Source organism: Berghia stephanieae, chromosome 1 (genome assembly GCF_034508935.2).
Source record: "Berghia stephanieae isolate SIO BIC M18660-M18661 chromosome 1, UCSD_Bste_1.3, whole genome shotgun sequence".
NCBI classification, from domain to species: Eukaryota; Metazoa; Mollusca; class Gastropoda; order Nudibranchia; family Aeolidiidae; genus Berghia; species Berghia stephanieae.
In genome coordinates this window covers 39,306,785-39,321,134 of record NC_088360.1, presented here as the reverse complement: position 1 = coordinate 39,321,134, position 14,350 = coordinate 39,306,785, and the positions used below count along the sequence as shown (strand labels likewise).

Genomic DNA, 14,350 nt, shown 5'->3' with positions numbered 1-14,350 from the left:
CATAACTCTTTTGGATCAATTTCAATAAAATGAACGTGTTAAAAGCGATGCCAAAACTGCTAAGCTGAGTTTATCAAGCGATTGTTAAGGTTTAAGAAAATAATATTGGACCAAACAAAAGACCCTCACCTCCACCACCAAAACCAGAATTCGCTGCCACTATCTTTGACTGGGCCTGTCTCATCCTTTCAAAGATGTTACCACCACTCCCACTCACGGTAGACTGATGCAATGGCATTAAAAGTGAAGTAGCCGGAACAAAACCGGGAGGACTATGCTCACTAGGCGTCCTCCCATAGGCAAAATCAGAATGACATTCTGTTGTTGATGGGCAGTTAAAATTCCATGAAGATGGTAGCTCAGTTGCAGATACAGAATTTAACTCACAAGATTCCATTTCGACATCATCCGATACTAACTGACATTGGTTGCCAATATGCATCTGCCTCAAGTGGTCTTTCTTGAAAGCTACTGAGCCATCTGATTCACAATTAATTTCAATATTGTTGTTATTCATCTCATTTCCACTCATATAACTTTTCATCCCAGTGTACAAGAGATCGCGAGTTTTATCTGAAACAAGAAAGGATGAAAAGCTGGTGATTGTTTAGAGAAATCAGAAAAATCTAAATTCATCGCCTCATATCCATAACATAAAAATATATCCTAATGTACTATGGTAGATATCTCTAAACAGCCAGTCTCACATCCGGAATGATTTTTGAAAAGAAGAATGATATCTGATCATAAAAATTTGACATTAAATTAAATTATTATTCACATTGATATTACTAACACCTAGCTGGTTTCAAATAAGTGCACCTTTAATAGTAAAAGCCAGATCTGTGAATTGATTTGAAACATATTATCAAACACATCACCAAGCTGTTTATCCTTCATTAGATCCTGAATGATCAGATTAGAGCCATACAGTGACAGTTTTAACTAAGTGTTGTACGGACCAAAACAAAAAGTCCTTTTAAACGAAAACTAAGAATGGGATCAACTCACTTTAAAATTCCCTTCTTAGTTATATGAAGATTGAGATCCTTATAAAATAAGTTAGGATTTTATCCCTTTTTACATGGGAAAATTGGCTTATCATCTATCTGACATGAAACTTTTCAAGTCTCTATAAATGTGAAAGAAAGAAATAAAAGAGTTTTTATAAAGCACCAAAACAAAACAAAAAACCAGCCCCAAATAAAATCTGCATCTTGAAAAAAAAAAAAAATAAAGGATAGAGAGATAGATAGAGAGATAGATAGAGAGAGAGAGAGAGAGAGAGAGAGAGAGAGAGAGAGAGAGAGAGAGAGAGAGAGAGAGAGAGAGAGAGAGAGAGAGGGAGAGAGAGAGAGAGAGATTTTAAAAAATATAAGGAGAAGATGGTTAGTGAATGGGTGTTAAATTGAGAGCAAATATGTGCTATCTTTGTGCTCACCAAAATAAAAAGGAAAAGCAAAAATTTCACAGTTAAACAAATGACTGAGCTCATGCAACCTTGCAAAATATTAAATGTGTATACCATGACCCTAAAAGTAAAAGGTATCTCTGCATGTAAAAAAAAATTAGAAATTGCTCAAATGTATATATCAACGATACAAAATTCATATTTATTAAAGTTAATATTAACAAACTAGACAAATTATATAATGGTCTCGACTGCAGAATCAAAAGCTATATAGGTCTCCATAATCCCAACATTTTAATTTATGAATTGGTGGTGATTTGTGTAATCACACGGTAATTTGTTGTAATAAATGAATTATCTAGTTTAAAGAAATGCCAACCTTAGTATTTCAATCAATCCATTTTGTCCAAAATGAGCAAATTAGGAGTTAAAAATCATGGGCAAATGCCTTGAGCTTTGAGTGCGCTCTACTGGGACCTTACAGATCACAGTGAAATGCCTTAACCATACTGACCCCCCCCCCCCCCCACCCCCCTCCATCATTAATAATAGTAATATATGCAAAATGTCAATCACTTTAATACAAAGATATCTCACTACAAATTTATCTTATGAAATAGGTGAAAGCCATAAAAAAAAAAACCCCATCTATTTTAGTTTTGAATTAATTATTTACTTCTATTTGTAAAAAAATTGGCTCCAGCAATGTTCCAACAGACAATTGTAAAATACAAAGTAGTAACAGTGATGTCGAAACCTATTACAAAGCAATACATCAAAATATGTGTGAAGTCATACAATGATAGGAAACGTCGTAAATGTGTGTTAGCAACTGGTGCAAGAGGAAAAGCTAACATGAGAGAGAAGAATAAGATTGAGAGGCAGTCACACTCGTGCAAGGGATGAAGTAGAAGAGTGTGAGAGACGGTTTGGGTAATTATCCAGTTTTTATGCAAATCCATTCATCTTTCTGTTCATCCTTTTTTCGGGTAGAAAAAAATTTCTTAAATTCTATTTTATCTATATTATAATGTTCCCTATTGGGTTGTCAGATTTCAAACAATTGTCTGAGAATTTACAGGACTGTTCAATTGATGAAAATTACAGTAATACAGGCATATCAACAACTTTTCAGGGACAAAAACAGAACAATTGGGTGTGCACATCCACTTGGGCCGAAAACCACCCTATTTTAAGAGCTGCCAATAATTTTCATTTTCAATTACCTCCCTTACATTTTCCGTAAATCGATAAACAATGAAATTGATTTTTAAAACTCAAAACACAAAACAAAAGTGTGACTTAACTCATCCAAACAATGATTATTGCAATTATACAGATTGTATGCAAATAAATAGACTTCAAAAATAATAAAAACATTTCACAGGGTCTGTTAATAACGAAAATTGGCTATTCCCAGACACATTTTTGAAACTCCGCTCTTTTAAACAATTATCCACATTCCAGAATATGTGGAATGTTTCGAAATGCACATAGAAATAAGTAAAGTTAATAAAATATCTATAAAAACATCAAATTAACCAACTATAAATCAGTCGTTACTACATACAATGTGCATCGACTTTCAAGTGGGTGTCATGGCCGAATGGTTAAGTCATCTGCTCTGGAAGGTTTGTCAGAATCGACGTTGTGGGTTCGAATCCTGGTTCAGATCCACCACATTAAAAAAAAAAAAAATAGTGACGGGACTTGGATTTGAACCCACAACGTCGATTCTGGAAAAACTTCAAGGACAGACGACTAAACCATTCGGCCATGACACCCACTTCGAAGTTGACGCATATTGTGTATATGTAGTAACAACTGATTTAATGTTGGTTAATTTTATGTTTTTATAGATATTTTATTAACTTTCCTTATTTCTATGTGCATTTGGAAACATTCCATATTCTGGAATGTGGATAATTGTTTAAAAGAGCGGAGTTTCAAATTCTATGTGTCTGGGAATAACGAATTTAATAACTGATAATCACAGCGTACAGGGACACCCAACATGTTACCCAAGAAACAATTCACAACAACTCAATAGCCAAACAACAACAAACTGAAACACATTGAAACACAACAATAAATACATTCCCACAATGGACTACTATCTACTATTACTACTACTACTACTACTACTACTACTAGAGAGGTGGGCCTTTGGCTTACCAACCTCCAAATGAATGTCCAATTCGCCTTGAGCACACATTTACGTAAAAGATAAATATTTTTTTTAAAAACCTACCTCTGTTTCACAAACTAGCATCTTTCAACTTTCTAAGAAACATTTTGATTTTTCAGAACTTTAGTTCGTTAAAAAATACCGGCCAATCTGACCCGTTGACTCGAATGAAAACTAAATTTTGTTGTTTACACGGTTTAAAGGAAATGCCGTAAATAAGCATTTATGGACTTCCTGTGTTGTTTATACAGTGTCACGTGACCGTTTTGAGAAATTTGTCGTCTGCTACAAATAATTAGACCGGTGGGGGGTAGATATTTTCGTTGGAGCAGAAAAAAAGTGAGTATTATTTCTTGTACTATTAGAGAGGAGTAGGGTCCACAACAGCAAAGTTGATTGAATGAAGGGAAAAGGGCCTTTTTTTTTCCGCCGCCACCACCACCACCACCACGTGAGAGTGTGAGAGTGGGGGGGGGGGGGGGGGGGGGGGGGGGGTTGCACGAAGACAAAAGGGAGACATGTCGCTTGGTGACCTTGGTGACGTAGAGCATGTCAAGGATGCTCGCAGATGTTCTTAACCCCTTAACAGCAAAGCTAATTTTTTGCTTTCAGATAATAGTTTGCTTTTATCTTTATTATTGTTAACGGAGAATACAGCGTTTCCACCAAGAGAGCAGTCAGTCTATCGCAACTCGGGACTTCAATTGTCTATAATCGTTTTGCCGTTACTTGTCTTTTGATGAAAGAAGATTTGGTGTTAGGTCAAAGATAGAATTTCGCCGCTGAAAGGTTGCATTGCTACTGGGTTTGCTCTCCCCCCCCCCCCCTTCTTATTTTTTTCTTCTTCTCCTTTTTTTTTCCAACTAACATTGTTGATTGCTATTTCCTTTTTTATGATTAGCAAGTGCCGTAGGAATATCACAGGATGCAGGAGTACAGCTATTAACCCTTTGCCAGTGACACTGATTTTTTTGTTTTAAAATAATAGTCTCCATTTATATTATTTTTTAACGCAGAAAAAAAAACAATGATGTCGTTGCAAAAAAAAAACCAAAGGTTTTTTAAAAAGTTTATTGAGAAAAAGATACGGAAAAAAGTATCCCTAGATAGGTATGCAATTTGGTGCATAAGTGCAGTAAAAATTGGTGCGCAAAATTAGTTCGTAGCGGATGCGAGACTCTGTGCGTGTGTGTGTGTGTGTGTCTCTTTTTTTTGGGGGGGGGAGTGCCTACGTACACGGTAACGTGGCATCTAGCCTCAGGATCTACGTACAAGTAAACTGGTTTACCGTTGCAACACAAGCAATAGATGGTCCTCGCTGTCGTGACCGCGCGCGCTCGTGTGTGTGTGTGTGTGTTATTTTTTTTTTAAATCAAAACAATTTTAACTATTAATGTCGAGATTCCATCTTACACTCCCCAAACTCCAGATCTTAGTCTTAATGTTATCATTAAAAGACAATCCGCTGTAACAATCCTTTGATCTACGTCATCAGGCAACCCATTGTTTCTTTCATCTTTTCTCATTCCCCCTTACTATCCCCCCATCCCCCAACCCATCTCTCTCTCTCTCTCTTGTCATAGTGTTATCCCTTCCCCTTCCCATCTCAATGTAAAGTGAAAACGTTCTGCTGTTTGCAGATACATGTATGATTGTTTTGTTTTTTCTCTCTCACTAGGCTATGATTAAAAACCAAGACATCAGGTATTGGGTGTCTAATGCCAAAGTATAGATTCTCTCTTTGGCCAATTTAGTCACGCATGTGGCAGCCCAGCTATTTATTATGTTCTGCCTATAACAAAATAAGTGGGATTTTGGGGGTGGGTACGAAAGAAATCAAGGTCATAAGTAACCGTGCACAAGAGCTGTATCGGGAATTGGTTTCTGGGGTCTTGCAAATACCAAATATTTTATGGAAAGCTCTTTCGAACTCCAAGACGTCTGGTTTGTTTTGCTATCTTGGAACAAACGAAACAGTGGTGTCTTGATGTGTGACCTAGTTGTCTGATTTTGTGACCTGGATGTAAGAGTTTGTGACCTAGATGTATCCTTTTGTGTGTGCAAGCCATGCGGGTAAGTACAGCGACAGCTTGCCAGTTGAGGAAAAAAAAAGGAAGAAGCAGCGTATCCGCATTTGATAAACAAAACAAAAAAAACCTGAAAAAACAAAACAACTTAACCTTTTAAAGGCGAATATCAATCTTACTTGGACCAAAAATAAAATCTTACCGTTTTCATCTTAAGACAAAAAACAAATTACAATTTAAAAACTTGAGCTGTTATATAGGGCAATATCCACCCAACGTGCTCAAAGCGGTTTTTATCAATATTCTTACTGCTCTTACGGTGGAAACGTTTTTTTTTTCTGCGTTAAAAAATAATAAATGAAGACTATGATTTGAAAACAAAAAAATCAGTGTCACTGGCAAAGGGTTAATAGCTGTACTCCTGCATCCTGTGATATTCCTACGGCACTTGCTAATCATAAAAAAGGAAATTCTATCTTTGACCTAACACCAAATCTTCTTTCATCAAAAGACAAGTAACGGCAAAACGATTATAGACAATTGAAGTCCCGAAACGCTGTATTCTCCGTTAACAATAATAAAGATAAAAGCAAACTATTATCTGAAAGCAAAAAATTAGCTTTGCTGTTAAGGGGTTAAGAACACCTACCAGCATCCTTGACATGCTCTGGCTCTACGTCACCAAGGTCGACTCAACGGGTCAGATTGGCCGGCATTTTTTAACGAACTAAAGTTCTGAAAAATCAAAATGGTTCTTAGAAAGTTGAAAGATGCTAGTTTTTGAAACAGAGGTAGGTTTTAAAAAAAAAATTTATCTTTTACTTGAATGTGTGCTCAAGGCGAATATTGGACGTTCAGCGGAGGTTGGTAAGCCAAAGGCCCACCTCTCTATATAAAAGCTGAAGTTTAAGTTTTAAAACTGGACAAAAAAGGCCGCTGACACTTGAGTTGGATTTTGCTGGAATGAGTCAGTCGAATAAGTTCAGGGATACAGGATGCAAAATGTAATGTAATGTGTTAATGTTAAATTTATAAGACTAAAACTCACCATAGTAGGGACTTAGATAAAATTTTCAAAATTGCAGGATCTTTTCAAAATCTATCTCATAAGATCAAGCTCAGCATGACAATTCCAATGGTACCAGTTTCATGAAAATCGGATAAATAGTTAAAAAGTTATGTAACAATAACTAGGTGAAAAATGCGCCTTATATTCCTTTGTAATTTATTCTTGAACTTTGTGACCAAGAAACGGTTGATTTCGCACTCAAATGTCAATAACTTTTATAAGGTTAAAGTTCACTCATTTATTTTTTCGCAGACAACTTCAGAAAAGTAGTGAGCTTAAAAACAATGGACATTAATTATTTTTGGACACCTCTTCGTAACAAAAAAAGCAGATTACATAACATTACATAACACACTCCAACGTCAAAGAAATTGGATTCACGATAACTTTGTCCCTATTTATGCTACACTGATAAAATTGGTATCAAATTAAATGTCTAAAAGAGAAGCATAATCTACCGAGGATAAATTTTAAGTTTCATTGAAAGAACAGAAGTTCAAATACTCAAAGTAGTAGAAAAAAATTGCTATATATAACGCAAAACAATGCCATTCAAAATACTTAAAATATCGTCATTTTGTAATCTTAAGCACACTACCCAAGCAGGTATAATATAAGAATATCAAGATAAATTCTATGTCTGCAAATAAAAGATAGTTTATAGGTTCTCCTTTCAGTTTCTGTGATATAGTGTATTATATTGGCTTTGATTGATCGTTAGACAATGTCTGGAGTTCGAATCCATCTGATAAACACCTTCACCCTGGCAACTAGCTTTTTACACAAATCTAAAGAATAATTCAGAAGCCCCCTTAGTGCCACATGTGGCTGTCTATGTCCAAATATATTGGTACTCTACAGCACCATTGATTAAGAAAGTCAAGCAATGGTGAGGGTGATCATAGACTAAATGGGTGACAACAATTACAAAACGTGCTCTGCGTGTCCTTGGATGAGGTCCATACACTTCTGTAAATAAGAGCCTGGCCATAGGCAGCATGCAATAGACTTTATAAAAGTGTTTGAGCAAAACGTATGCCTAACAGATGACGTATGCTGTATAAGATAAGAATAAGGGTTGATATAGCCTGTTGAGGGGAAAAAGCGGAACGTATAGCACATCAAGTAAAGTGAATTCATGGAAATGTGCTATATAGTTGTGTAAAATACAAAAAATGTATTTCAATCTCCGTTTTTTTTTTAAATTTCTAATAGTATTTTTTTCATATTTATATATATTTTATGTGTATTGTATTATTCATCAGAAGACAAGGGCATTGTTAACTATGACAAATTAAATTGTGGGCCATCATTTGTACAAAGTTACATAGCATTATCAAAATCTTTATTATCATCATCATTATTTGTTAATTTATTATTATTATTAGTACTGTTATTATCATCATCACTTTGACAAATATTGCTTTTACTTTAATGTATAATCATGGAAATTAGTCCTCAATATTAAGGTCAAAGTTTTGTTCTGCTAAAAAAAAGACATCAATTATGGATCCACTAAACAGTTTGTCAAACTCTTCCTCTGTGTGTGTGATAATTTTAAAGTTAAGCGAAAAAAGAGAAGAGAGAGAGAAGAGAGAGAGAGAGAGAGAGAGAGAGAGAGAAAGAGAGAGAGAGAGAGAGGGGAGAAGAGTGAGTAGGAGAGAAGAGAGATGATGAAGAGGAAGAAGTGAGAAGAAGTGAATTAGAGGGAGGGAGGGGAGAGGAGAGGTAGAGAGGGAGATAAGAGAGAAGAAAGAGGATGATGAAGGAGGAAAAGGAATGGAGAGAGAAAAAAAGTGAAAGGGAATGAGATAGAGAGGAAGGAAAGGAGGAGGACTGGAAGTAGAGAGAGAGAAGGAAGGAGAAAGAGGAGGACTGGAAGAGAGAGAGAGAAGGAAGGAAAAGAGAGAGAGAAGGAAAGAGGAATGAGAGAGAGAAGAAGAAAGGAGGAAGAGAAGAGAGGAAGGAAGAGGGGAAGAGGAGAAGAAGGAGAAAAGAGAGAGAAGGAGGAGAAGAAGAGAGAGAAGAGAGAGAGAGAGAGAGAGAGAGAGAGAGAGAGAGAGAGAGAGAGAGAGAGAAGAGAGATGGGGAGACTATTTATAGAAATAAATTACAAAGAGAAAGAGAGATTTTATCCATTTCCGGTAATGGATCTACTTTCGATTTCGGGTAAAAGCTCCCGTAAATTCAAAATGGCTGCTGCTGAAATAAGGGTACCCGCTTTAACGCATCTCAAAAGCAACTTTACGCATCGAGTTAAGACCTGAATTGGGTCTTATTTAAAGATTAAGATGCAAACTAGTTGTACTAATAAAAATCTCATATGTACTCGTTTTTAGCTCTTAGTGAATGGCCGCTACTTTTTACCTATTTTTTACATAACAAAAAGAGGGAGAAAACTTGTTTGGAATTCAACGAAAATGATACCACTCAATAAATAAATTCATCCTGCACAAAATGAGACCTAAAATATCAAAATTGATGCACAAATGAAAGAGCAATCTAATTTTTACTGGAGGTCACAAAAAAGCAGCCTCAAAATCTGGTTGCAAGATTGACGCGATAACTGAGGCTATCGGGTAAGCGCTGAATCGAGAGATATCGAAGTGCCTAACCATAGACGGACTGCATTCTTGTTCTTTCAGCAACACCCTTGTCCACTTCTTTGACTCCAATATGTGTTTTTAACTGGAGAGAGGAGTGATCTCCAAATGGGTTATTACGTTTAGGCATTTCAACGTTTATGTTGATAGCACAATCAAGGAAGAATAGACCAAATCCAAATTAAATTAGACAACACAATATTACTGTTGACTGTTGACATAACAAACAAAACAAAACTAAGGCATCGCGGGAAAGAATTGAACCCGGAAGAAAAAGGTCAGAGAAAATAACCCGGATTCAAGATCGGACCGAAGAAGTTTCGCATTCGACAGCTCGGCTGTTGAAATTATGTTGCTTATTTTGGAGGCCTTTGTTTACTTTCACAACGAAGGCAATATAAGTCTCACAAATAAACCGAATCTAAAGTGAGTATTATCTATCAAAATGTGACTTATTGTATTGTGTATTTATATCAGAATCATGCTTCCGTTTAATTACCAATTAAATTGACATGTAATCTTGTCTGGAGTTGACCCAGTGCCAATATTCATCAGCACTGTTCATCAACACAATTCTCTAAGATAAAGATAGATAGATCCTTAACCAGTTTTTATACTGTCTATAAACTGGCTAAGGATCTAGAGTTGTGTTATTGAAGTCATGAAATGACAAGAAGTTGAAGTTAGACATGAAGCTGATTGATTAGCCGATTAGATAAATCATTTGTTAAATTTTACGAAGTGGTTATTCAGTATCAGATACTGAATAGTGCTTTGCCACTATTCAGTATCCATAAGGAACTCTGTTTTATAGAGAGATTGAAAAGTGCGACAATCTCGGTTGAATGTAAATAAACTGCTGACCTACTTCCAGATTGAACACGTGCAGTAACTGACAGCCCGATTCAAAGTTGTAAAAATATTTTGATCGTAATCTTTAAATTTCTGCTGTTGTGCAATTAACATAGTTCAAAATATCAAAGTAAGAGTGGCATTCAAATACAATTTTAAATGTCTAAATAGACATGATTAAATGTCACTAAATGTTCAATGACACCATGGCTTGGTGGATATAAGCTGTTTGACTCTGAGCTTATGGTTCGAGAGTTCAAATCCCGGCAGCGACAACTTTTTTTCCCCCAATATTATTAAAATTCCTTCTGTCTATTGATATTTTTAAAATTTTTGTTTTAGTAATTTTATATGCTTATAATGTACTTTAATGTTGATATTAAACTATTATTATTATTATTATTATTATTATTATTATAATAATAATAATAATTATTATTATTATTATTATCATTATTATTATTATCATTATTATTACTATTATTATTATTATTATTATTATTATTATTATTGTTGTTGTTGTAATCGTCATCATCATCATTATTATGATTATGATTTTTTTTAAAATCAAATAGTTGGAGTAATTTAATCAGTTATCGATTTATTACGAATATCTTTTATGTGTTATAATCTCGTTGTTGTTTTTCATTGATGTGCTCTTCTATTGTTTATTACTTTTTAAAATGGAAGTGTCAATTGCCAAGGAGTGAGTCCTTGGTAGTTGACGGTTCATCAATTGCCAAGGAGTCAAATTGGAACTCTTCAGCCGCATGTGGTGATTTCAGTCGGGCCTCAATCAGCTGCATGTGGTGATTTCAGTCGAGCCTCGATTTGCGCGCATACGAATCTCGAACCCTGTCACAGTCACTGTCACTTTCTTTTCTTCCATTCGCCATTCACTTTCACTCATCCCTTGTCAATCGTTGGCATTTGTTTTTAATTTTTCTGTCCTTTCACGAATTCCAAGATGAGTTAAGATTATATCAAACAAAAATTACTGTTGATTTCGGATTCGGGGGGGGGGGGGGGGGGGGGGGGGGAACGAAGTGGCAAACTGCTCTGCCTTTATTTTAAAGGAAATATACTGCACATCGTCTTAATACGGAATAATTAACGTAAAACATTTGTGCAACAAGATCAATCCGTGGCATTAATAGTAAATAGTTGACGATTTACCAACTGGCAAGGTCCGTAACAAAAAGAGGAAATATGGGAGAGAGAGAGAGAGAGAGAGAGAGAGAGAGGAAATGACAGAGACATACATACACAGAGGAAAAAATGGCAGAGAGGGAAATGAGAAAATGACAGAGAGAGAGAGAAAGAAGAGTAAAAGAGAGTATTATTAATTAATATTAATACATAACATCACTCTGTGGCAATACATCACTTCATGACACTAAAGGTACTCCGTGGCAGTTAAAAGTACACATGCGTAGTTGATGAACTGACACGGTCCTTGGCAATTGACGATTTGACAATTGTCAAGGTCCTTGGCAATTGACGCTACCTTTTAAAATCTTGCTTTTTTTCTGTTTGTCTCATTTGTTGTTGTTTGTTTGTTTGTTTGTTTGGGGTTTTTTTTGTCATCTAAGACAAACCCGATTCATTATAAATATGTAGCCAGACTTTCTGCCATTTCTAATTGAGCGATGTACTTCCGTGAATTAATTGCCGTATTATATTAAAATTTACGAGATAATAATAATAATAATAATAATAATAATAATAATAATAATAATAATAATAATGATAATAATAATAACAATAATAATGATAATAATAATAATAATAATAATAATATTAGACTACAATTGACATCTATTTACTGAATACATGTGGTATTTTTAGGGGTGTTTCTTTTTTTACGAAACACGCCTAAATCCGACAAAGTTATGGGAAATAGGCAGCAGTGGGGAGTGAACCTGGGACTGGGTTTCGTAAAAAAAAAGCAATTACTTTTTTTACGAAACCCGACAATATCCTACAAAGTTATGGAAAGAAAGTAGGCAACAATGGGGGAGTGAACCCGAGACTCAGAGAAGTGTACACTATTGGGGAGTAAACCTAAGTCTATGGTTTTTTGGCGGGTTTCGTAAAAAAAGTAATTGCTTCATTCTCGTATGGTACCCAACTCCCATAGTCCGGCTTCATTTCCCACTGGTATCCATCTTCCATAGTCCCAGGTTCATTTCAATTGTTATCCTCTTCTCACAGTCCCAGGTTCACTCCCAACCGGTGTACACTTCCCTGAGTCCCGGTTCATTGCCCAATGGTGCCCACTTACCATAACTTTTGACTATTTCGGTAGGTTTCGAAATAAAAGTACATTCTGAGCTCACTGTCCACTGGTATCAGCCTCTCGCAGTCCCAGGTTCAATCCTCATCGGTGTCCGAATCCCAGATTCACTCCCCACTGCTGCCTGCTTCCCATAACTTTGTCGGGTTTTGGCGGGTTTCATCAAAAAGTAATTCCCCCTCCCCCTTGGTATTGCTTTTTTACAAAATCCAGAGTCCCAGGTTCACTCCCCACAAGTGTACACTTCCCTGAATATCAGGATCACCCTCCACTGTTGCCTTCTTCAATAACTTTGTCGGATATTGCCAGGTTTCGTCGCGTTTCGTAAAAAAGTAATTGCTTTTATATGAAACTCGCTGAAAACCAGAGTCTCAGGTTCACTCCCTACTGGTGTGCACTTCCATGAATCTCAAGTTGACCCCCCATTGTTGCCTACTTCCCATAACTTTGTCGGATATTGCCGGGTTTCGTAAAAAAGCAATTGCTTTTATATGAAACTCGCTGAAACCCGCTGAAAACCAGAGTCTCAGGTTCACTCCTCACTGGTGTATATTTCCATGAATCTCAGGTTCACTACCCACTGTTGCCTTCTTCAATAACTTTGTCGGATATTGCCAGGTCGTCGGGTTTCGTAAAAAAGTAATTGCTTTTATGTGAAACTCGCTGAAGCCCGCCGAAAACCATAGTCTCAGGTTTATTCCCCACTGGTGTACACTTCACTGTCTCAGGTTCAGTCCCCACGCTTTGCCTACTTTCCACAACTTTGCCGCATATTGTCGGGTTTCGTAAAAAAAGTAATCCCCCCCCCCCATTTTGTTATTGCTGTTTTACAAAACCCAGAGTCCCAGGTTCACTCCCCACTGGTGTACACTTCACTGAATCTCAGGTTCATCCCCTCCTCTTCCCCCCCCCCCCCCCCCCCCCCCCCCCCCCCCCCCCCCCCCCCCCCCCCCCCCTTACACACACACACACACACACACACATATACGCTATGCCTACCTCCCATAACTTTGTCGGATATTGCCAGGTATCGTCGGGTTTCATAAAAAAGTAATTGCTTTTTATTACGAAACCCGCCGAAACCCAGTCCCAGGTTCACTCCCCACAGGTGTACAATTCTCTGAGTCCCAGATTCACTCCCACAGCTGCCCTCTTCCCATAACTTTGTCAGGTTTCGGAAAAAAAACAACACCGTATTATAGTGCAAAACCACTATTCAGTGTCAGATACTGAATAGTACCAAACCACTATTCAGTATCAGATACTGAATAGTGGAAAACCGCTATTCAGTATCTGATACTGAATAGTGCAAAACAGCTATTCAGTATCTGATACTGAATAGTGCAAACCCACTATTCAGTATCAGATACTGAATAGTGCAAAACCGCTATTCAGGATCTGATACTGAATAGTGCAAAACCACTATTCAGTATCAGATACTGAATAGTGCTAGCCTAAATTTTATTTACCTAACTACTAACTCCCACAGTCACAATCACAGACTCACTTTTTAGCCTTTTCCATTTCTTTTTTAAGTGACTGAGTTAGTCAAGAATGAAGGAGAGCATCAGGGGCATGCCCCCATCTCCCTTCTCTCTCTCTCTCTCTCTCTCTCTCTCTCTCTCTCTCTCTCTCTCTCTCTCTCACGCATGCCCCCCCCCTCTCTCTCTCTCTCTCTCTCTCTCTCTCTCTCTCTCTCTCTCTCTCTCTCTCTTTCTCACACTCTTCTAATCTCTCAAGTCCAAGTCGAATAAAATCTGAACCTGTGTGTGAGTGTGGAGGGGTGGTAGTTCCCATACAATCAGTAAAAGTAAAGATGAAAAGTCGCCTTTTTCCTCTTTATTAACAAGTTCATTAAAAAAAAATAAAAATTAAAGTTTCAGTTTCAGATTTTAAGTGATATA

The 14,350-nt window shown here is 36.7% G+C and overlaps 1 protein-coding gene across 3 annotated transcripts in view; it reads right to left on the bottom strand.

The window, feature by feature from the left end:
* The window catches only part of LOC144974306 (apoptosis regulatory protein Siva-like), a 75,719-nt gene extending 66,194 nt beyond the window's left edge, over nucleotides 1-9,525 (bottom strand). Inside the window, exons 1-2 of one of the 3 annotated variants that reach the window (XM_078917172.1) lie at nucleotides 9,311-9,525; nucleotides 130-573 (exon numbers count right to left, since the gene is read on the bottom strand). In XM_078917172.1, the coding sequence (XP_078773298.1) occupies nucleotides 130-573; nucleotides 9,311-9,428 (562 nt within the window). In that variant the 5' untranslated portion in view covers nucleotides 9,429-9,525. Of the gene's footprint in view, nucleotides 1-129; nucleotides 574-6,674; nucleotides 6,800-9,310 lie in introns of those variants that run through there. The other 2 variants (XM_078917173.1, XM_078917174.1) reach the window with 2 other exon arrangements.
* Between the last annotated feature and the right edge of the window lie 4,825 nt (nucleotides 9,526-14,350).